Below are 25,015 nucleotides of genomic sequence, written 5' to 3'. Positions count from 1 at the left end.
CTGTGTCTCAGGTTGTAAGGCAGCTCCATGATGCCTGTGCACGCTTTTACCAACTGTTTACAGATTGTACTTGCATCTTCGGATCCTTGTCTTGGGCACAAGGTTGTAGGCTGCTACTGTAGGGGGGTTTGTGTGGGTGGATGAGATGTTACCTGGTTGATACAATTTTTGTGTTTACCAAACCCCTCTTTGTTACACTGTTTTGGGATGTCCCTGTGGTCAACAGTAGAAGAGTTGTGTCCCTCATGGTAACAGAAAAAATGTTGTTTGTTTTAATTTTGTTACTCACCATAAAACCCCTGTCTCTGATTTCATTGACTGACGCAGAACCCCCTCCTCTTTTAGAAATGTGGCTTCTAATGCAGCTCTGTGACTGGCTTCCCTATAGCTGAGGGGGTTTAGGCGGCGCTGTGTTCTTTTTCTGCCTAGTGTCCTACCCCTGTGGGTGGCGATATAACCACATGGTCAAGAACAGAAGAGCTGTGTCTGTCAATCAACTTGGAAAAAGGGATTTTACAGTAACAAAAAATGCCCATTTTTCATTTGTCAGGGTTTTGTTTTTTTTTGTTTTTTCTTGCCATCTGTTCCCATGGACCATTCAAATCTCATGACAAATTGCATCCAATGATCGGCAATGGAACTGTTCTAATCGGTGTGACTCCGACTTCGTCAGAGTTGCAGTGATTTGAAAAGTAGTACCAAACGGGACAGCGCAGTGGCTAAATGGTCCCAACCAGGATGCCTGGAGTTTGCATGTTCTCCCTGTGCCTGTGTGGGTTTTCTTCCACACTCCAAAGACATGCTGGTAGGTTAATTGGATCCTGTCTAAATTGACCCTAGTAAAAAAAAAAAAAAAAGTAGTACCTGCACTACTTTTGCCAATTTGAGGTGTGACATGCATAGACATCCAGGGGCGGACTGACCATTTGGAAATTCGGGCACTGCCCGAGGGCCTGGGGTCAGTAGGGGGACCCATTAGATGCCCCTGGTAACTTTTTCATAGGCTTTTTTGAGTTTGGCCAAGGACACGGGCCCCATGATCCCCTATTGCCCGGGGGCCCCATGAGTTGTCAGTCCGCCCCTGGACATCTGTACATGAAGTTGCACAAAAGCACAGGAGAGTAATAGGCACAAGTAAGTGATATCTCTGGGTAGTTCTGTAGCAATTTGTCTGCATTCATTAGTGTAGATATGACAGGTGGTTGGAGGCAACAATTGTATTGTGTCTTCAATCTCAGTGGAAAAAGCTTTTCCAAACAATTATCTGTTCATTCATTCATAACTAACATCCCATAGGTAAATGTTCTTGTGATGTGACATGATTAAACTATTTGCATTTGAAATACCCAGGGCTTTAAAAACGACTAATTATAGTCTATTTGTAATCAATTGACCTGATTTTGGAAATGGGGGGGTTAAGCTTTGACAATGAGGCTCCATTTTTTTCAGCAGCCCCTGAACCCTGGTATTCCTATTTGTCCATGAACACATCGTTGTTTACAAACAGTTGAGTCTACAGTCATTTTTTCTGAACGCACCAATCTTGCGTTCGGGAGTAGATTTTATCAGCGTGTAAACTCGTGTAAACGCGGCTAACCGTGTTTTATAAGCGCTTGCGTTTGGAATTTTTTTTTAACTCTTCCATTTCCAGATGCTGTCCAGAGCCTTTTTTCATCATGAAAAATGCATGCAAAGCGTTTTCCCGGTACTCAAATGGACCCGGTACACCATACTTTGAGGTTTCGCATGAAAGAAAATATGTTGGACACTGCTGCAATAATTTCTGCACAGAAAAAAAAAAAAAAGACAGGTCATCTCAACACATACTGCTCTCTCTGCTTCTGCTCTCTCTATTTCTCTCAAAATGTATGAACCAGGGTGGATAAAAATCAATGATTTTTTTTAAAAAAAAATCTGATTTTTTTTATTTAAATCAGATTTTTTTTTATTTAAATCAGATTTCTTTTTATTTAAATCAGATTTTTTTTTTATTTAAATCAGATTTTTTTTTATTTAAATCTGATTTTTTTGTTTTAAATCAGATTTTTTTAAATAAAATGCTTTTTGAGGAAAATATATTACCATCCAAAGGTTATTCCATCATGAAATAAAGATTAGTTTTTTAATTATGTAGAATAAGGCTGTATATGTTTAATTTTTTTGGTAAATAAATTCCATGAATCCATTCACAATGTCATGCTCTTCCAGAGGTTTTTGTAAGATTATTGGGCAGTTTCTCTGCCTACAAGATATTATCACAGATGATTGGTTTACTTTTGCAGTTCTCAAAACTGAATTTGACTCAGCGGAGATCACATGCCTCTTCTTCACAGCAAAAATGTTATAACATGAACAGAGTTAAGAAAAAGACCTTCATCCTAACTTCTACAAACCTATGAATACAGAATCAACCCCTTCACTGCTAAGTTTCAAGAAGTTCAGCGAATAGAATAGAAACAATATTTTTCTGATTGTTTGGAGTGGAATAGATCTGCACAAGAAGAAAGTGAAACTAAGTGGAGGGAGGGGGAGGGGCCGACGGTCTAAGTTTCTTAAAATATATATATTTTGTTTAGCCAAATTAGTTAACAAACATGGATGTTTACGCAAATCACATATGCTGGAATGTTATTGTTTCAGATGAATAAATCTATTTAAATTGTTATTATTAAGGTAATGATTATTTTTCTCCTTCCTAAGTACAACAGAAAAGTTGTCCAAATATGAATGATTAACCTATTAAACTGGGGATAAAAAAACTAATATGAAAAGTTGTTATTCTAAAAATCTTCATCTACTTCATATTAAAGTTATACCAGCAAGAATTAGTCTTTATGTAGAAAACTAGGATTTACATCAAGCCTTACTGACTAGTGATTTAAATCGTGATTTAAATCAGTTTGATTTAAATCAAATCCACCCTGGTATGAAGTAGTTAATTTTTTACTATTTTTCAGTGCTTTCTGGGCATTTTGGAAGGTCTCCTGAGGTTATCTTTAAAAAAAAACGCTTCTAAACGCAAATACTCATAAACGTGTTATGCAAACGCGGCTAAACAGACGTTTTCTAGCAGTCAGTTTCCACCGTTCAGAAGTACCCGTGTACATGGAGCCTAAAACCTGGAAGCTGATTGGTTTCTATGCAGAGCTGCACCAGATTCTACACCCATTTAGTGGTCTTTGGGCAGCCATGAATTTATCCCTGGAAATGCCATGTATTGTACACAGGTACTGAGAATTGCAGTGTCTTTCCTGTGGTGTCCCATCAGTGAGGGGGAGGCATGTTATCTTCTGTTGTCTCACTAAGGACCTGTGAGAAATCAAGGTCCAGCTCGGCTCCCACAGTCCTCCCTGTCCTTGTCCGCTGATTAAAACATTCCACTACAGAACTGTCTGCTGGATAATGTTATGCTGTTTAGCAATGCTGGTTTATGGGAGGCGAAGATAAAAAGGTTACTAAAGGCAAATAGGTCCTTCACTTTGCAAGGGAATTTGCACGAGAGCTTAGTGAATGTGGTGAAGGTTCACTGTACGAAGAATTCCTAATCACTGGCAAAAAAAAGCATTTTTGGCTTGGACAGAATTGTATGATGAAAGTCAGCAGATCTTCACTTTATTCACTAAGATCTGGGGGGGGGGGGGGGTTCCCTTGAAAGTGAGCAGTCCATTTGCCTTTATTATATCAATCCCAAAGGGAAGCAAAAAATAAACTGTTTGTTGTAACTACTTATAAAGTTTTAGCTGCTGGAGTTTGACTTCAGTTTGTTAGTGTATCTAAATCTGGTAGTCCAACACTCTCCTTCCTCCCAGACTGACAGTGCTGCTGTCCAAAGGTGTTTCTATTGCTCCTCCATTCAGAGTGGGGGCGCTCTAATACAGGAGGTGTGGTACTGGCCAGATCAGGATTTTGTGTGGGCAGTTTTCACAGGACTCCACTTGTCACGCATAGGGCAGCTTATTCGCTTCAATGTGCTGCCCGATGCTCATTTTTTTAACCCAAAAGAGGTCCTGCTCCTTTTTGGGCGACAAGCTTTACACAACTTTTATTTCACAAAGAATTCATTAAATACAGTAACCAAACAAATCAGTCCTGGATATACAAGAAGTACACTTACCGGCCATTTTATTAGGTACCTTTTGCTAGTGCCAAGAAAATCTCCCCCACACCATTCCACCACCACCAGCCTGAACCATTGATACAAGGCAGGATGGATCCACCACACCATGACACCACCACAAGCCTGAACTGTTGATACAAGGCAGGATGGATCCACCACACCATGACACCACCACCACCAGCCTGATCCATTGATACAAGGCAGGATGGATCCCCCACACCAAGACACCTCCACCACCAGCCTGAACCATTGATACAAGGCAGGATGGATCCACCACACCATGACACCACCACCACCAGCCTGAACCATTGATACAAGGCAGGATGGATCCACCACACCATGACACCACCACCACCAGCATGAACCATTGATACAAGGTAGGATGGATCCACCACACCATGACACCACCACCAGCCTGAACCGTTGATACAAGGCAGGATGGATCCCCCACACCATGACACCACCACCACCAGCCTGAACCGTTGATACAAGGCAGGATGGATCCCCCACACCATGACACCACCGGCCTGAACCGCTGATTCAAGGCAGGATGGATCCACCACACCATGACACCACCCCACCACCACCAGCCTGAACCGTTGATACAAGGCAGGATGGATCCCCCACACCATGACACCACCAACACCAGCCTGAACCATTGACACAAGGCAGGATGGATCCATCACACCATGACACCACCAGCCTGAACCATTGATACAAGGCAGGATGGATCCACCGCACCATGACACCACCTCCACCAGCCTGAACCATTGATACAAGGCAGGATGGATCCCCCACACCATGACACCACCACCACTAGCCTGAACCATTGATACAAGGCAGGATGGATCCCCCACACCATGACACCACCACTCTGAACCATTGATACAAGGCAGGATGGATCCATGCTTTCATGTTGATTATGCCAAATTCTGACTCTACCATCTGAATGTCGCAGCAACCAGTCTGCCCATTCTCCTCTGACCTCTGACATTAACAAGGCATTTTCCTCCATACAACTGCCACTCGCTGGATATTTTCTCTTTTTCGGACCATTCTCTGTAAACCCTAGAGATGGTTGTGCGAGAAAATCCCAGTAGATCAGCAGTTTTTGTAATATTCATACCAGCCGCTCTGGCACCAACAACCATGCCACGTTCCAAGTCACTTAAATCCTTTGGGGCAATAGAGCCCTTAATGGTACCTTACACTGGGTTAAGCTGTACTGCATATTCTCATTGAAAGAAAAAAAAAATTGTCTGAGATCCAGGTCAACTCATATATGTTTGAATCTATCATGCTTAGTCCATATGTTTTGTTCTCTCAATTTTGGTGTACTGTACAAAATCTGAATAAAAAAACACAAACTTTCTTCCCCATTCTGATGCTCATTTTGAAATTCAGAAAGTTGTCTTCACCACGTCTAGATGCCTAAATGCATTGAGTTGCTGCCATGTGATTGGCTGATTATCAATTTGTGTTACCAAGCAATTGAACAGGTGTACCTAATAAAGAGGCCGGTGAGTGTGTGTTACAATGGGGGGGAAACAAAATAGGGAGCAAGGCTCCTTATTGATTAAGGCTCCATGCACACGGGACATTTTGATAACGTTGATTACGTTAGCTGTGTAAAGCTACGTGAGTTTTTCAGCTTTTTTTTTTTAGCGTTTTTGTATTAGCATTTAGCCGCGATTAGCGGCGTATTTCCACGTTTGCTTTTTTAGCGGGTTTTTTACAAAAATTTTTTTTGATATTTTTGTCAAAAAAAATCCAAGAATGCCGGTTTGCAGCGTTTTGCTGCATTTTTCAGTGTTAAAGCATTTTTACAGCTAAAAAACTCCTCTAGAAACCCACTAGTCTTGGATTTTTTTCCAGCCAAAAAGCGTTAATTCCAGTCTGTTTTTATGGACACATAGGATAACATGCTGGGGGGTTTACTGGCTGTAGAAAAAAACATCAAAAACCAAAAACAGCCGCTGTAAAAAACGTCCCATGAGAGCTAAACCAAGAGGAATGAGGAGGCACATATAGGTGCGCAGTAGGAAGCAGTAATGGGCGGTTTGCAGACCCATGAGTATTTCTCTGTTAATCAGCAGGTAGGGGTCACCACATAGGAGGGGAAAGTAGAGAGAGGGGTAGGCTAACAAGGAAGAAAGAAGGTGGGGAATCGGTGGTGGAGGGAGCCCCATGGGTTTGCAAGATTTTTGAAGGTGCATTTTGCTGTGAGATTCTGTCACTCAAAAATCGCTGCAAAATCGCATGGCGTTTTGCAGCAATTGCCACACAATTTGGAATCGGGCAGAATTGCTGTGATTCCAAATTGCCAGGTGAATGAGGCCTGAGTGTTGGATCCACTTGAGTTTGTAATTTTAAGTATGCTTGCCTTGTCTTTTAACCACTTCCTGTCCGGACACTTTCACCCCCTTCCTGACCAGGCCAATTTTCAGCTTTCAGGGCTATCACACTTTGAATGACAATTGTGCGGTCATGCAACACTGTACCCATATGAATTTTTTACCATTTTTTTTGAGACCAATAAAGCTTTATTTTGGTGGTATTTATTCACCGCTGGGATTTTTATTTTTTTGCTAAGTAAATGAAAATGTCCAAAAATTTTGAAAAAAAGTGTTTTGTTATAAAAGTTTGCAATTAAATAATCTTTCATCATAAATCTTGGCCAAAATGTATTCCGTTTATATTTTTAGTAAAAAAAAAAATAAGCCAAATTAGTTTTATAACCAAAAATTTATAATTTTTAAAAATTTTGTTTTTACATTTTTATTTTTTTATATTATTTATGGTGTTTTTTTTTGTTTTTTTTACATACTGTCACCCTATCAGTAGTGTCACCATGGTGACACTGTACTAGTGGGGGGTGATGAAGATTTTTTTTTTTTTTACAATGATTGCTTTTACACCCATATAGGATGCATTCTTGCAGCCATTGAGAAATACTGAGTGAGCTGTGATTGGTCACAGCTTGTCACATGGTGCAAGGCTGTTGTGAATAGCCTTGTATCATGTGACCTCTGTGATCATTCACAGATTTCACACATAGTAAGCAATGATGTCAGGAAGTGACATCTTACTATTCTGCTTGTGATCACTGATTGGCCAATCAGTGATCACATGATCGGGACCTCGCACAGAGGTCCCGTCCGACGATCGGTGTTCCACTGTGTTCCCAGGGAGTGCGCACAGCTAGCAATGGCTGGTGCCATTTATGAACGGCAACCCGCCCCTGAAGTGCCACCGTCCTGCCGTTTATAAAAAGCAGGCGGATGGCAAGTGGTTAAAGCGCAGCAAACACTGCTTGCTCACTTGTACCTACAGGTAAGCCTATAATAAAGCATACCTATAGGTACAAGGAAATCACCAAAACATTGCACCGTAATATAGGAAATATTCACAACTTCTACAGCCAGTAACGTCACTGGCACATGCACACTGAGCTCTGAAGGAACAGCATGCCATCCCTTAAGAGCGATATATGCCGCAGCTGTAGCTCCAGTGCCCATGCGCGGGTGTGACATCACCGCGGCTTGGTCATTCAGATGGCTGGAGCCTGCGAACCTGGAAGGAAGACCAGGTGAAGTCCTCATCTGGAATATGCAGTTCAGTTTTGGGCACCAATTCACAAAAAGAACATTGGGGAACTGGAGAAAGTACAGAGAAGGGCAACCAAACTGATAAGAGGCATGGAGGAGCTCAACTATGAGGAATGATTAGAGGAACTGAATATATTCTCTACTGAGAAGAGGAGATTAAGGGGGATATGATCTCCATGTATAATACATAAGGGGGATATGATCTCCATGTATAATACATAAGGGGGGATATGATCTCCATGTATAATACATAAGGGGGGATATGATCTCCATGTATAATGCATAAGGGGGGATATGATCTCCATGTATAATACATAAGGGAGGATATGATCTCCATGTATAATACATAAGGGGGGATATGATCTCCATGTATAATACATAAGGGGGGATATGATCTCCATGTATAATACATAAGGGGGGATATGATCTCCATGTATAATACATAAGGGGGGACATGATCTCCATGTATAATACATAAGGGGGATATGATCACCATGTATAATGCATAAGGGGGGATATGATCTCCATGTATAATGCATAAGGGGGGTATGATCTCCATGAATAATACATCAGGGGGGATATGATCTCCATGTATAATACATAAGGGGGGATATGATCTCCATGTATAATGCATAAGGGGGGTATGATCTCCATGAATAATACATAAGGGGGGATATGATCTCCATGTATAATAACATAAGGGGGGGATATGATCACCATGTATAATACATAAGGAGTGATATGATCTCCATGTATAATACATAAGGGGGGATATGATCCCCATGTATAATACATAAGGGGGGATATGATCACCATGTATAATACATAAGGGGGGATATGATCACCATGTATAATACATAAGGGGGGATATGATCCCCATGTATAATACATAAGGGGGGATATGATCCCCATGTATAATACATAAGGGGGGATATGATCACCATGTATAATACATAAGGGGGGGATATGATCCCCATGTATAATACATAAGGGGGGGATATGATCCCCATGTATAATACATAAGGGGGGGATATGATCCCCATGTATAATACATTAGTGGTTCATATAGTGAACTCGGTGTAGTTATTCACCCTGAGGTCATCACAGAGGACAAGGGGGCACTCTTTACATCTGGAGGAAAAGAAATGTAATCTCCAAACACGTAAAGGTTTCTTCACAGTGAGAGCTGTGAAAATGTGGAATAGACTCCCTCAAGAGTTGGTTCTGGCCAGCTCAGTGGATTGCTGTAGGAAAGTCCTGGATTCTTTCTTGGATACACAGAATATAACTGGATATAACATTTATAGGTAAACTTGATCCAGGGAATATCCGATTCCCTCTCGGGGGATCAGGAAGGAATTTTTTCCCCTGCAGGAGCAAATTGGATTATGCTTTGATGGGTTTTTTTGGCCTTCCTCTGGATCAACTGTGGGTGTAGGATTATAACTTTTTTTTTTTTTCTTTTAATGGTTGAACTGGATGGACTTGTGTCTTTTTTCCTCCAGAGGAACTATGTAATTATGTAACTACGTGAAGATGGAAGTTCTGTTAGCGCACCACTGGAGCGCTTGATTTTAGGATAGGTCGCTCCAAATGTGCTAGTATGCAGTGCATACTAATGCATACTAACCTATTATGATATATGATTTTTTTGGGGGGTGGGGGGAGTTTACTACCTTTTTAAGGTTCTTTACGGTGAAAGCAAGGAAGCATCAAAACCATGTAGACATGAATTGTTTTTCCTACGAGTACAGCATTTTTGTTTAGTAAAGTAAATTTAATATACACTACAGAGGTTTTTATGCTTCCTTGCTTTTACCGCAAGAAACTCTAAAAGACAAAACAAAGTACCAATAATAAAAAACAAACATGGTTTACTTCCTGTTTTAAATATATGTAAAGGTATGTTTTTAGCATACTACTGTCTGTTTATACGTCAGCAGGCAGCAGCAGAATTACATATGTCATTCCACTAATCACAATATTGTCCTACATGACCCCGCATCGGACCACATCAGAGCACAAACTACCACCACAACAAAAACACCATCATAACAATGGTCACACCAAGCTCGTGTTACTAGAACCTGCTGTCCCAAGTTACTTCAGCAAGACCGTTGTATTACCTAAGGCACCTTGTTCATTAAATAAGAACTTTCCTATATTATCTGAGTAGTTATTCATGTGGAAAGATTAGCAGTTCATCCAAAATGCTCTCCTTCCATGTATGGTGGACCTTGCCTTTAAGTGTTACTAAACTGACAACAGTACAATCAGTCTGTAGATGCAGGAAAGCATGCTTGTTATACTCACTGTGGAACCTAAGGGGTTAATCCTCTGCGTTGTGTAAAAAGGCTGTTTGATCCTGTCTTCTCTGATCCTCCCCTTCTTCCAGTGTCCCCCTCTTATCTCCTGATGAGACACATTGTCTGGAGTCACTCTGCACATGCTCAGTTTGTCATGTATTGCTACAGAGGTTTTTTTATTTTCTTGGGACAGTGCATGTGATCAGTAAAGGACCAATCCGCACTATCCAGACAGAGGTCAGGGGTTCTGCATCCTCCTGGAGCAGAAAGAAAACTCCTACAAGCTTTAACCAATGCTCAGCTGGACACTGATAGGAGTCACATTAAGAGGTTAATCCTCCACATTGTGTAAAAACGATGTTTAATTCTGTCTTCTCTGACCCTCCCCTTTTTTTTTTTTTAACGTTCTCAATCCATCTGCTGATAGTACAGAGCTGTATGGGACACTCTGCACATGCTCAGTTTGGTGTGTATTGCTAGAGAGGTGTTTGTTTTTGTGGGGGTTTTTTTTTTGGGGGGGGGGGCATGTGATCAGTACAGGACCAATCAGCACTGCCCATACAGAGGGTCTGGGGTCATGCATCCTCATAGAACGGAGGAGAATGAAAACTCTTTCGGTAAGATTAACCGGTGCTTGGCCAGACACTGATAGAAGTCACAAAACCGCTATATGCTGCTGACGAGAGAACGTATTTAGCATTTTATATTTACTAAAATAATTGCATTCTGATGTTGTGTGTACTGTGGGAGACCAGATATAGTGACTGTAGTGAATGCAGGGTCCTAGGTTTAGTACCACTTTAAACTGCAGAAAACGTTCTATTCTTTGGGGAAGAACACTTGTAAGAGAAATACTTTAGAACGTTATAGGAAGGGATTTTGCAGGAGCACTAAAGGATCTTATAAAGGCTGAACCCCAAGACCTACTTGGACTAGGATTGTCGATGAGAACAAAGGTGACTGCTCAGTCATGTTCCCCTTTGCACCACCACCAAGAGCAGGGTTGCACAACCTGTGGCCCGTGGGCCACATGTATCCCTCAGAGCCCTCTGATGTGCCCCTCCACCTCAAACTGAATTCAGGAGTTTTGGTGCACTTTTGGAAAGTGCACCACAACATATAATAGAAGTCTATGGTAAAGAGCAGCTAACCTGCAGGAAAGCCACAGCGGCACTGCGCTGTACCCGCAGTGCAGAGAAACCACAGCACATCCGTGTGAGATCAGCCTTGCAGTGGGCTCAGGACAGTAAGGACTCCTTTATATTTGTAGTTTGGGGGGCAGTAAAACCCCATAGTTGAGACATCGGGGGTGTAGCGCCAGGGGTCACAATGGCAACCCCACCCCATGCTCCAGGGGACCCATGTGGCCCTTCTGTCACATTCTGTTTTACACTTGGACTGGAGGGGCAGCAGGGGTGACATATACATGAACTATCCTCTCCATGCTCCCCCTGCAACCACTGAAAGTCAGTTTTTCCTTTTCTCCCTCCCGCCTGCATTCAGCAGCTGCTATTCAAAATAAAAAATTCTAAATTATGATCCATTTCATTTCAATCTACACTTTAGATGAGAAAAAAAATTCTCTACCAATGCATATGGCAATCTGCATTTTGTTTGTATAAAGTTACTTAGTCTGGCTAAAAAAAACAAAAGTCCATCCAGTTCAACCATTAAAGAAAAAAAAAAAAGTTATAATCCCATACCCGCAGTTGATCCAGAGGAAGTAAGAAAAAAAAAAAACCCAGCAAAGCATATTCCAATTTGCTCCTGCAGGGAAAAAAATCCTTCCTGATCCCCTGATAGGCAATCGGATATTCCCTGGATCAATTTTACCTATAAATGTTCGTATCCAGTTATATTCTGTGTATCTAAGAAAGAATCCAGGACTTTTTTAAAGTAATCCACTGAACTGGCCAGAATCAACTCTTGAGGGGAGTCTATTCCACATTTTCAAAGCTCTCACTGTGAAGAAACCTTTCCATGTTTGGAGATTTAAATTTCTTTTCCTCCAGACGTAAAGGAGCCCCCTTGTCCTCTGTGATGACCTCAGGGTGAATAACTCTACACCGAGTCCACTATATGAACCACTGATGTATTTATACATGGTGATCATATCCCCCCTTATGTATTATACATGGTGATCATATCCCCCCCCTTATGTATTATACATGGAGATCATATCCCCCCTTATGTATTATACATGGAGATCATATCCCCCCTTATGTATTATACATGGAGATCATATCCCCCCTTATGTATTATACATGGAGATCATATCCCCCCTTATGTATTATACATGGAGATCATATCCCTCCTTATGTGTTATACATGGAGATCATATCCCCCCTTATGTATTATACATGGAGATCATATCCCCCCTTATGTATTATACATGGAGATCATACCCCCCCTTATGTATTATACATGGAGATCATATCCCCCCTTATGTATTATACATGGAGATCATACCCCCCCCTTATGTATTATACATGGAGATCATATCCCCCCTTATGTATTATACATGGAGATCATATCCCCCCTTATGTATTATACATGGTGATCATATCCCCCCTTATGTATTATACATGGAGATCATATCCCCCCTTATGTATTATACATGGAGATCATACCCCCCCCCTTATGTATTATACATGGTGATCATACCCTCCCTTATGTATTATACATGGAGATCATATACCCCCCCATGTATTATACATGGAGATCATATCCCCCCCCCATGTATTATACATGGAGATCATATCCCCCCCCCATGTATTATACATGGAGATCATATCCCCCCCCCCATGTATTATACATGGAGATCATATCCCCCCTTATGTATTATACATGGAGATCATATCCCCCCTTATGTATTATACATGGAGATCATACCCCCCCCCTTATGTATTATACATGGAGATCATATCCCCCCTTATGTATTATACATGGAGATCATATCCCCCCTTATGTATTATACATGGTGATCATATCCCCCCTTATGTATTATACATGGAGATCATACCCCCCCCTTATGTATTATACATGGTGATCATACCCTCCCTTATGTATTATACATGGAGATCATATACCCCCCCATGTATTATACATGGAGATCATATCCCCCCCCCATGTATTATACATGGAGATCATATCCCCCCTTATGTATTATACATGGAGATCATATCCCCCCCTTAATCTCCTCTTCCCAAGAGATAATAAATTCAGTCCCTCTAATCTTTCCTCATAGCTGATCTCCTCCATGCCTCGTATCAGTTTGATTGCCCTTCTCTGTACTTTCTCCAGTTCCCCAATGTTCTTTTTGTGAATTGGTGCCCAAAACTGAACTGCATATTCCAGATGAGGTCTTACTAATGATTCCACCGGGGGAATGATATCTCTCTCTCTGGAGTCTATACCTCTTGTAATAAAGGTGGAGACCTGTGTAAAGTTAAAGGCTTCTTCGTATAAATGAAGTTGACAAATTGATGCGTGTGACATGTGCAGTCTCACATGCAGCAGTGTTCGCTTACACCATCAGCCGCGTACCCGAGCGAGAAATATAATAGCTTTGCTGAACTGCTAAGATGGTCACAATGTGCCTGGCATTAAGTGGGACTGGCAGCGTGGCGGGGGTTAACAATAACAAGCAGATAAAGTGACCAAAGATTACTGACAGCCTGGGAAGGTTTTGGAGGAGAGCAACATCCGACCTTCAAAGGCTGAAACAACAGCTCCATGTATGGCTGTGTCCGCGCTCTTGCCCACCTGATTGGCCGGGCCCCGGCTCGGAGCAGTGACAGGTGCTGGAGAAGGCTACACCTGTTCCTACATGTGCTGATCTAGCGAGGTTTGGGAGACACAGAACACATGCCAACGTAATGCGAGACGAACTCGCTGGACATTTTAGCTAATGATCACCTCCAACCTGCCACAAATTAACCAATTACAGGATATTATTACAAAACATTTAAGCACCGTCTGCAGAAAGGAACGTCGCTGGGCAGTTCTTTATTCCTATAGGTTGAACTTAGTCCCGTAGGAAGGTCGAGGCAGAACTGCTAACTATACATTTTAGGTTGTTGTAGGACTTGAACAAGATGGTTAACTACGTTCTGGATATTTATTTGATTATTAACCATGAGATTGCTCGGGGTTAGGGATTAATGGTCCTAATTCTATTAGAGCTAGTTAGAGGTTCTGCTGAGCTGTGTTTGTTCTTCAGAATTGTGTGTTAGGAATTGATTACGGTAGAGTAATCGTTTTGCTCGGTGGAGAAGATTAGGCGGTGTTTTTCTGGCAGCTTGTGGTGTGGCTGAAACAAGTGATGGGTGATTATCTGGCCTGTGACTCGATGGATGAGTCAAAGCAGGCATGGAAATTCCCTGGTCTAGCCCAGTGTGATGGCTGTGTGTAATGTATCCTCATGTGGTATGACCTCTAGTACGGGCTTTCAGCCACCCCTTGAAACGGGACATGGGTGTTGATCCACTAAAACTGGAGAGTGAAAAATCTGGTGCAGCTCTGCATAGAGAGCAGTCGGCTTCCATGTTTTATTGTCAAATCTTCATTGAACTCAATGCACTGTTTAATTGGGCTACTCTGTGGCAAACGAGGTTTAATGTTGATAAATGTAAGGTTCTGCATTTGGGGGCTAAGAATATGCATGCATCATACATACTAGGGGGGTACAACTGGAGGAATCAATGGTGGAGAAGGATCTGGGGGAATCAATGGTGGAGAAGGATCTGGGGGAATCAATGGTGGAGAAGGATCTGGGGGAATCAATGGTGGAGAAGGATCTGGGGGAATCAATGGTGGAGAAGGATCTGGAAGAATCAATGGTGGAGAAGGATCTGGGGGAATCAATGGTGGAGAAGGATCTGGGGGAGTCAGTGGTGGAGAAGGATCTGGGGGAATCAATGGTGGAGAAGGATCTGGGGGAATCAATGGTGGAGAAGGATCTGGGGGAATCAATGGTGGAGAAGGATCTGGGGGAATCAATGGTGGAGAAGGATCTGGGGGAGTCAGTGGTGGAGAAGGATCTGGGGGAATCAATGGTGAAGGATCTGGGGGAGTCAGTGATGGAGAAGGATCTGGGGGAGTCAGTGGTGGAGAAGGATCTGGGGGAATCAATGGTGGAGAAGGATCTGGGGGAATCAATGGTGGAGAAGGATCTGGGGGAATCAATGGTGGAGAAGGATCTGGGGGAATCAATGGTGGTGAAGGATCTGGGGGAATCAATGGTGGAGAAGGATCTGGGGGAATCAATGGTGGTGAAGGATCTGGGGGAATCAATGGTGGAGAAGGATCTGGGGGAGTCAATGGTGGAGAAGGATCTGGGGAGTCAGTGGTGGAGAAGGATCTGGGGGAATCAGTGGTGGAGAAGGATCTGGGGGAATCAATGGTGGAGAAGGATCTGGGGGAATCAATGGTGGAGGATCTGGGGGAGTCAGTGGTGGAGAAGGATCTGGCGGAATCAATGGTGGAGAAGGATCTGGGGGAATCAATGGTGGAGAAGGATCTGGGGGTTCTAGCAGATCACAAGCTTAACCACTTCCCATCTGGATCATGTATATAAATGGCCAGACAGGAGCAGCGCAGGGATGGGTCGCCGTTTGATACCATACCACGCCACAACGCAAATTGGCAGCTTCAGTCACAGAGGCACCAGCTAAGTGGCACCAACAATCTGCCCTCTTTGAAACTCAGTAAGCTCAAACATTAGTAGCAGACCACGCAGAGAATGATGACCGTGAGGCTTCCCACCTGTTAGCTAGGTGTCTCATCACACAGCGGAAGCAAAAGGAATCACTTCCGCTTTCAAAGTGAAACACGTTGTCACTTTCACACCTGCATATCATGCAGTGTTTCCATGTTTTTGTCCAACCCATGTATTTCTTGCTTTGAAAGACGCACAGTAGCAAAACATTGCAAGCGCAGCCTCCTAGGATGTTTGAAGTAAATATCCCAGAAAGCTGCTGGTGCTCAATTGTATGTCAACATCGCCTAGGCAAGGAATCTGGAAGTGGGGAGCCGAACTATAAATGAAAGGAAAAAATAGCTTTTCAGTTAAAAAAAAATTAAAATGACGGATACCCTTCACAATTGATAGGAGGAAGTTGATTTAATCAAATCGCTACATGTATGGCCAACTAGACCGTTTTCACCAAAACAGGTGTCCACATTGGAGGATTTTTTCTCTCTTCTTGGTCAGGTGGCAACTCAGAATTTTTGAATTTCTCTCACTTTCAGTCCTGTTGACAATGGTCACCAGGATAAAATAGAGAGAGTGAGTTTCTCCTGTGGGGCCACAGGCATCACCCGATATCTCATCAGTCCTCATGCACACGGGACATTTTGATAACGCTGGTAATGTTAGCTGTGTAAAGTCACGTTAAAAACCAGAGTTTTTCGGCTTTTTTTAGCGTTTTTGCATTAGCGTTTTTTGTACGCTGGATGATTTTACAGCGGCTGTTTTTGGCTTTTGAAGGTTTTTTTTTTCTACAGCCAGTAAATCCCCCCAGCATGTTATCCTATGTGTCCATACACACACAGACTGTAATCAGCGTTTTTTTGGCTGGAACAAACCGCCCAGAACTAGTGGATTTCAAGAAGAGTTTTCCAGCTGAAAAAATGCTCTAACTCTGATAAAAGCTGAAGAGTGCTAAAACAACCCGCGGCTATCTGGCGGTTATGAGCGTTTTTGAACCTGAAGATTTTGTGGGAGTAAAAACCGCAAACACTGAAAAAAGCTAATGCAAAAATGTTTAAAGAAAACGCAAAAAAACCCTCAAGTTTTTATTGCAACTTTCTAACGCTACTGGCATTTTTATAACATCCAGTTTGCATGAGGCCTGAGACAACCCAGAGCTAGTTTTGTGCGGTGGTTTGTAAAATAATATTTTCAAGTGCAGCCAAACCTCCCTATGTATGGCCAGCTTTCCATACCAGCTCAAAATGAAAAAATGATATGTGCATAATAGTAGCCCATAGCAAGCAACTATATTTCCCTTTTTTCAATCAGTTTAGAGCAGTTGTAGAAGATACTGAACTGCTGGTCAATGTTATAAGTTCCCCTCCCTGTGCTGCAGCCTCCTGCCTTATCCTTTCATATCGAAAACTTGGGGGGGGCATTTATCAATCTTGATAATAAAGCCTCGTACACACAATGAGAAATCAGGCAACTGAGCCGATCGTCCATTTTTAATTTTTTATTTTTTTTGCATGCTAGTCTCTTATCAAAAACGAATAGATTACTAAAGTTGTAAAAATTCTTATAAGACAGAACACAACTCGCGCGATGATATGTTTTCTTTTGTTTCCGAGCATGCGTGTTCTTGGTCACTCGATTATTTTACGGGTGAATACTGTACTGATTGAATGAAAATTGTTCGTTCTGTTGTCGTACAAGAAAAAATGTTTCTGCTTGTCCTTTCAGATAATTTTGCTTGACCAATCAAAAGCTGTGTTTTAACGATCAGATTATTGGATGATCCCTCTGAAAGCGGTATTTTGCGTCCGATTTTCTCATCGTGTGTACTGATCTCAAGGCAGTACAAACATGAGCAAGGTGACAGATTGGCTTTTTTAACGCTCCGCAAACGCCGCATGCGTGGTTTAGCGGCGGTTGCTAGGCATTTGCTGAGCGTTAAAAAAGCCCTACAAACGGCTATAATGCAGTTTGAGTGGTGGTACCGCTCCGCAAACGCCCCGCAACCGCACTGCAAATGCCGGGTGTTTGCGGAGCGGCACCATAGACTAGAATAGGAGGCTTCAACGCCTCCTGACTCAACCAGAGGCGTCCGTTTTGCTGCGGCGCAAACGCTCCCGTTAGAACAGCACCATGTGCTGTAATGTGCAGAATTGGCAGAGGCGCTTGGGAAGCGGTAAAAACGCTTCCCAAATGCCTCTCTGCCGCCTGCACACAACGCTAGTGTAAACGTAGCTTTAGAGTAGGTAAGAGTTAAGCAGGCCATAGATTATGCGATTTTCTTTCCTTCCACCACAGGTGGATGGAAAGAAGACCACTGATTCCCCATCACACACCCAGTGTTGACAAGGGAATCCCTTCTGTAATGCTATTGTGTTCTGCCAGTAGGGATTGACTTCATTATAACCAGCCTGCCCATAGATGGATCGAATCTCGGCCGGTCCCTGCTGAACCGTCCAAGATCTGATCCATCTATGGCCGGCTTTAGACAGTGGTCACAGCAACAAGAGCTCCCATTGAAGGACTCCCCCACTATTCCTTTTCTGGTGGCAACTAAAAATTTTGACTTTAGCCTCATTTTCCTTCCCTGGGAAGGTTTGCTGCTGGCAGAACACAATGATTATTGCTAGCTGTTATAGCTGCTGGCAGTGATCGCATGTAAAAAATCTGACAGGCTCCTTGTACCCATGTCGATCTATAGATTGACCTGGGTACAACCAGCGTGTCAGTAGATGGATCAAATCTTGGTCCCTGCTGAACCGTCCGAGACTTGATTCATCTATGGCCAGCTTTAGAACTTCTGCCAGGATTTTATTTCTGCTGGAGAGGAGAAGAAACCTCCCCATGAAGAAAAAGACAGCATAGAAATAGGGCAGAGATTCCAACTGTTACCCAAAAAAAAAAAAAACCTGGCTTGGTTAGACTTTACATTTAATGAGTGTTTTTTTGTGTGTAATATGTCTCCAATCTTTGTATAACTTGGTCTCAAATCCAATCTCAGCTGATTGCTCAGAATTGCAGGGGGCTTAAATACCAAGAAATTCTATTGCAACTTTCCTGAATGAGTGGCAGTTGGATTGCTCTAGATATGTGCTTGATTCTGTTGGTAACTTGATAAATCACCCTGATTGACTGCAGTACTAACACTCATGGGCACCCTATAAACTGATGTTCCTACAGACTGTTAATAGGCGTGTGTCTAGTCAGTCATTGACTGCTTGTGTCTGTTACTGCAGGATGATCATCTGCACCCATGGCTGCACCTCATAAAAATGTTGTGTGCATGAAATAGGAACACTGCTATGTGCTGCAAGTCTGGGTCACAAGACCCTGAGCTTTGATGCATTACAACTAAAAATTATAAAAAATCATGCTAAGAGACACAAACAGCATCTGGCAATATAATTAGATAAATTGTGTACCAAATGTGAAGCTAAAATACCAAGCTAATAACAAATAATTAAGTGCAAATCCTAGTATACAAGTAATAGGAAAAATAGTCCCAAAGATGTGAAATCTAGTTCCAAATAGCAAGTAATACTGTGAAAAATCTTGATAACTTGATGCTCCAAACACTTGAGTGTCCCACCACCTTGGGTTTAAAGAACTCTTACTAGAGCAAGTGGACTCTTTGTACATGGAGTCACATATGCTTGGGTATCAGTGTATTCTCTGTTGGGCAGCATGACACGTTTCCAGCTCTCCACTTATGGTTGCAAGAACGCCTCATCCACATATCAAGGCTATCCCCACCAATAACATACAAAGAAAGCCAGGAACACCAAAATAAATATATATATATATATATATATATATATATAATATATACAAAATATACAATATAGGAGAGTTTATTTAAAAAGCACTAACCACTCACATAGTTAAAACATAGTGTTTATCACTGTAGAGCGCCCTGAAAACCCATCTCTTCAGGGAAGCCTACCCCACCCTCATCTAACAGCCGATCTCCTCCACTCCTCCTACCACTCCATCCCCCACAGCCACTTCCTCCTGTACCACTATCCCCTCCCTCCTAGATTGTAAGCTCGAAAGAGCAGGGCTCTCGAACCTCTCGTGTATTGTTTTGTTACTGTATTGTCTCATGTTCTGTCCCCCACTATAATGTACAGCGCTGAGCAAACCTTTTGGTGCTATATAAATACTGTATAATAATAATAATTATAATAATATAATAATAGAGTTCCGGTCCTGGGACTCAAACTAGTCACTTCATCATTGTAGTGTGTGTGTTGATGTCATGAGCATTAGCTCCACCCTACATGTTTCGTCACATCTGACATCATCAGGGGCTGTAGGAGTCCTTTATACTCAAGCTTGCGGAACATTCAGGTGTTTGAAGCATCAAGTTATCAAGATTTTTCACAGCATTATTTACTATTTGGGACATCTTGGGGCTATTTTTCCTGTTGTATACTATGATGCATTAGAGTTGTGCAAGGCACTGCAGCATGGGCAGAGGAGCTAAAAGTCATTTTTACTTATTTTTATATATTCTAAGCATCTATCCAAATCAAATTACAATTATGTCTGTAGGTGTCCTTTTTAAAGGTGACCTGTCATGAGAGGAACATGGAGGCTTTCATTTCAGAACTGTCCTTGGATGCCATGCTAACCTCTTACTATGAGTCATTGTCCCGGGACAAGCATGCAGATCAGGACCTCTGACTTTCAATATCTGCATATGTTTCGGTTATAGACCTCTGAAAGTAAGAGCGTCAGCATAAAAGCCAATGAATTACCATTTTAGAAGAAGGTAAGCGATGAAGCCTCCACGTATCTCTCATGAAGGGTCAGCTTAAAGGGGAGCACCCACTAAGACCTAGATTCTTCATTCCCAGTTAGTGCAGTATGCGTGTGAATTTTCCAATTGTGTTTCAGACTCTCAAAAAGAAAGGCTTAGATGGTTGTGAAAGTCCAGATGCTGAGAGATACTTTGAGGAGGACACATTCAGCAAACTAAATGAAGATAATGATTTTGTTTTCAAGCGAGATCCTGTAAGTATTGTTCACCCCCTTCCCTTATTTGTATGTGTTGATCCTTTTTATTGACTTCACTGTTTAGGCTCTGAACAAGAAGGAACACAGAGGCTGCGACAGCCCGGACCCCGACAGCTCGTACGTCCTCACCCCCCACACCGAGGAAAAGTACAAAAAAATTAACGAGGAATTTGATAATATGATGCGCAATCATAAAATTTCTGTGAGTACAAGAGCTTTTTCTAGATAATTGGAGAAAAAAATAGGGAAGATCAGAAAAATGCCAGCCATTGATCCTTACATGCAAATGCCAAAGCAAAGCCTACTTTTGTTATTTTTTTTTCCCTTTCTGTATTTTGTATGTTTGGTATAAAATAAGCTGATTTATTAAACGTCGTTTGTGATGCGAGAAATATGCTTGCTGATATCCTTCAGAAAAAATACTAGTTTCATGGCTGCCATTCTGACTGTGTGCCTTCAGTGCTGTCCTTCACTTGAAATAAGTGTGGAGATTAAAGGATAAGTTCAGTTTTTGGACAAAATTAATAAATGCATGTAAAAAAAAGTGTGCATTTATTATTTTTGTCCAAAGGAGCCTGTAAAGCCATTTCACCAGCGATCAGTAGCATCGCTGGTGCCATGCAGGTCTCCTGCAGACCTGTCAGAATATCTGCTTGCCGTACAAGCTTTACGGGATGTACGAGCAATCGGATATACTGAAAAGAAGCTTCAATGAACTACCACAGTGCTCCACAGAGCCATGGTAGTTCATTTGAGAACTACAAACCCACAGCCGCTAAGGGCACGGCTGCAGCTATGGGAACATGTTACATGTTCCACAGTAAAAACAGGTGTAACATGTTCCAAAAGGTGAACTTATCCTAGTGATTAGTGATTCTAAATGCAAAAATTAAAAACAGGTTTATATTTACTTGCTCTTGTCAATAGAATTGCACAGGGCTCTCTCGAACCTCCTCTTCTCTTCCCGCTGGCACTCCTGGCTCCTCCTCTCCAACGCGTGCCCACATAGAAATCCAGCTTCCTTTTGGGGGCACTCATGCTGGCTCGCTTCCGAGCCCTGCTGCCTGCGACCATAGACACAGAGAGTAATGATCGGTCTAGTTACTGGCCATAGACTGTTAGAAAATCAGCCGATTTTTCGTCCGAAAGATTAATCGGCCGATTTTCGCACTGTTAGTGGGTTAATTCGTCGGCCGATTTTCGCACTGTTAGTGGGTTAACTGAAGTTTTGCCTGTTATATGGGGTGAACTTTATGACTTGGTCGGCCTCCAGTCAAGCCCTTTGACGTGATTCGCCGCGTCCATTGGGGCTTGGAGACAGGCATCTGTGACCAAGCCCCGATGGACAAGGCAAACCACAGCAGAGTGCGTGGCTGGAGGGGCGGCTGAGGCCATCTACAACATGCATCGTTTGACTCCGGGGATTGGTTTTGAGCGGCGTCCATTTCTTTATATACTGTATCAGTTTCTGGAATAACCTGGGACGCTGCTCCCCTCTTTCTCTACCAGCGGGGTGACTCTTATCTGTACGGAGCCTTGCGTGGCACTACAAGTCTCCAACCAGACACTTTAGACATAAATTTTGATTTAGTCACCAATATGGGTAACTCTACATGGCGGCTGAGTATTTTACAGTACAACATCTTGTGTGACTGGCATTTATTTAACTCAGCTTTGTCGTCATGTGAGGTTGCTGTTTCCAGCAGATTGCAGGTGCAATGCAGGGCTCCTGCAGACTGTCAGTGTAGCTGTCTTCTCATATCTCATACGAGCAGGCAGTTACACACTGACAGGAAGCCTCATTGAGCTACCTAGAGCGCTGAACAGCATCCTGCTAGTTCACTGAGGACTACAAGCCGACAGATGCAAAGGCTGTCAGTACTTGTAGTTCTCCCATTCACAGAACTCTGTGAATGAATGGCTTCGTCCACACGGCCACGTTTCTTTTAAATTCTGACAGCAAGTGCGGGGAGAAGATCCCCTGCTCGCTGTCACTACGGGGGGGGGGGGTCAGGCGGGTGAGGGGTGACCTTCTCCTTTAAGATGGAAGGAAAGTTTCGTAACATTGGGACTTTACTTTGGTCAATTACAAAAGGTCATTGGTACACCTCCACTTCGCCTTTCACAACCCTCCTTATCTTGGACTCCTCTTAGAACATTTCTATTGTGCCGTCTCAGTACTTTGTCCCTTAGCCTGAAAGAGCCATGCCATGTGTGTCATATTAAATGTGAAAACGACTCTCATGCAGATGTAGAAGAATTCATTAGGAATATTCAGCTTGCCTCACAGTGTACTTATTTCTTTCCAGGGATGCAATTGCAATTATTTTCATAAACAGATGGCCTTTCTTCACAATCTGTCAACCTGTTGCTGAAATGTTAAAGCTGTTTTTGCCAATTATTTGTCTTTTTTTTTTTTTTTCTTTTTTCAATTTGTATTTCTGTGCTTCCATATTAATATGGTGGATTACACCACTCCTGTACTGATGCCTAATTCTTATTTTACGAAAGGCGGTGTAACTTTACCAATAGTTGTGCAGATTACACGCTGACATAGAACTATATGCAAGGAGTGTGCTTGTCAAGTTTCCATATTTGTTTTTGTGAGATGACCATGCACTTAAAATAGAATTGTGCCCAGGCAATGGGCATTTGAATATTTTACTTATTTATATATATATATATATGTGTGTATATATTATTATTATACAGTATTTATAAAGTGCCAATGGTTCGCTCAGCGCTGTACATTACAAAGGGGGACAGAACATGTGACAGAACAATACCAATACAATGCAAAACATGAGGGGATCGAGGGCCCTGCTCTTTCGAGCTTACAATCTAGGAGGGAGGGGATGGTGGCACAGGAGGAAATAGCTGTGGGGGATGGAGTGGTAGGAAGAGTGGAGGAGGTCGGCATGTTAGCAGGGGGTGGGGTAAGCTTCCCTGAAGAGATTGGTTTTCAGGGTGCGCCTAAAGGAGAGGAGAGTAGGTAAATCTGATGGGTTGGGGCAGGGAGTTCCAGAGGATGGGTGACACCCTGGAGAAGTCCTGGAGGCGGGCATGGGAGGAGGAGACCAGGGAACTAGAGAGAAGGAGGTCTTGTGTGGAGCGGAGTGTGCGTGCTGGGTGGTACTTGGATATTAGGTCAGTGATGTAGTTCGGGGCAGTATGGTGGACAGCTTTGTACGTCAGTGTTAGGATTTTGAATTTGATCCGTTGGGCAATCAGAAGCCAGTGGAGGGATTGGCAGAGGGGGGTGGCGGAAACGGAGCGGTTGGAAAGGTGAATGAGTCTGGCTGCCGTATTCAGGATGGACTGAAGCGGGGATAGCCAGCGGCGAGGCAGGCCAGTGATGAGGGAGTTGCAGTAGTCGAGTCGTGATATGATGAGGGAGTGGATGAGCTGTTTAGTGGTTTCTGGGGTTAGGAACGTGCGGATTTTGGCGATGTTGCGGAGGTGGAGTCTGCATGAGTTTGTTAAAGATTGGACTTGGGGCTGGAAGGTTAGGTTGGAGTCCAGAATGACACCAAGTACTCTGGCCTGCGGGGCGGGTTTGATGGTGGCGTTGTTGGACGTGACGGAGAAGTCAATGTATGTGTGTGTGTGTGTGTATATATATATGCTTTAAATAACCCCCCCCCCGCTGACCAGTGTAGTTACTGACACTGTGGAACACTCCAACACAACCCACCACCTCTGCCATAACATATATTGAGTTCTGGAGGTGCCAAAACTGTATGTTGCCGCTGAAATAAAGTGCTGCAAAAGTTTATTATTTGCATTCATTGCCTACTCTAGCTATGCTAGTATTTGAGCACCATAAAGGGATTTCTTATGTTCTGAAATAAGTGAATTCATCATGCAAAGCTGATCTTCCATTAATACTTCGGCCTGAATATAGGCCCAATTACAGCTTTATTATAATATATACAGTATATATTATGTTATAACTAATATGTGACCCATCAGTTATAGAATTCTCCCCTCCTCGGATATAAAAACTATCATAAATCAGCAGACCCAAGTACCCCTACACTTGGAAATGAACTCCGTAAAGGCTATGGCCACATCTCGGATGTCCTGGAATGCGCACTCCTTGCTGCCCCCAGAGGACCGGGGAAGTCCAAATGTACTGGATAGAAACAAAACAAACAGAGGGCACACCGGCCTAGTGCATTACCTAAAAAAAATTTATTTAAGCAATAAAAACAGGTATTGTACTCACAAACGACAATTTTGTCAAAGGCACATC

At 42.7% G+C, this 25,015-nt stretch overlaps 1 protein-coding gene across 8 annotated transcripts in view; it reads left to right on the top strand.

Moving 5' to 3' along the window:
- Nucleotides 1-25,015, top strand: part of MEF2A (myocyte enhancer factor 2A) — a 302,264-nt gene that overhangs the window by 207,839 nt on the left and 69,410 nt on the right. For 4 of the 8 annotated variants that reach the window (XM_089655538.1, XM_089655537.1, XM_089655535.1 and 1 more), the window contains exons 4-5: nt 20,641-20,757; nt 20,825-20,962. In XM_089655538.1, the coding sequence (XP_089511664.1) occupies nt 20,641-20,757; nt 20,825-20,962 (255 nt within the window). The remainder of the gene's footprint in view (nt 1-20,640; nt 20,758-20,824; nt 20,963-25,015) is intronic. The other 4 variants (XM_089655541.1, XM_089655539.1, XM_089655542.1 and 1 more) reach the window with 2 other exon arrangements.

This window comes from Staurois parvus, unplaced genomic scaffold, assembly GCF_062004578.1.
Source record: "Staurois parvus isolate SC_StPar_1 unplaced genomic scaffold, SC_StPar_1.0 ptg000845l, whole genome shotgun sequence".
Classification (NCBI taxonomy): domain Eukaryota; kingdom Metazoa; phylum Chordata; class Amphibia; order Anura; family Ranidae; genus Staurois; species Staurois parvus.
The sequence above is the reverse complement of the archived record's forward strand: the minus strand, read 5'-3'. Positions and strand labels throughout refer to the sequence as shown.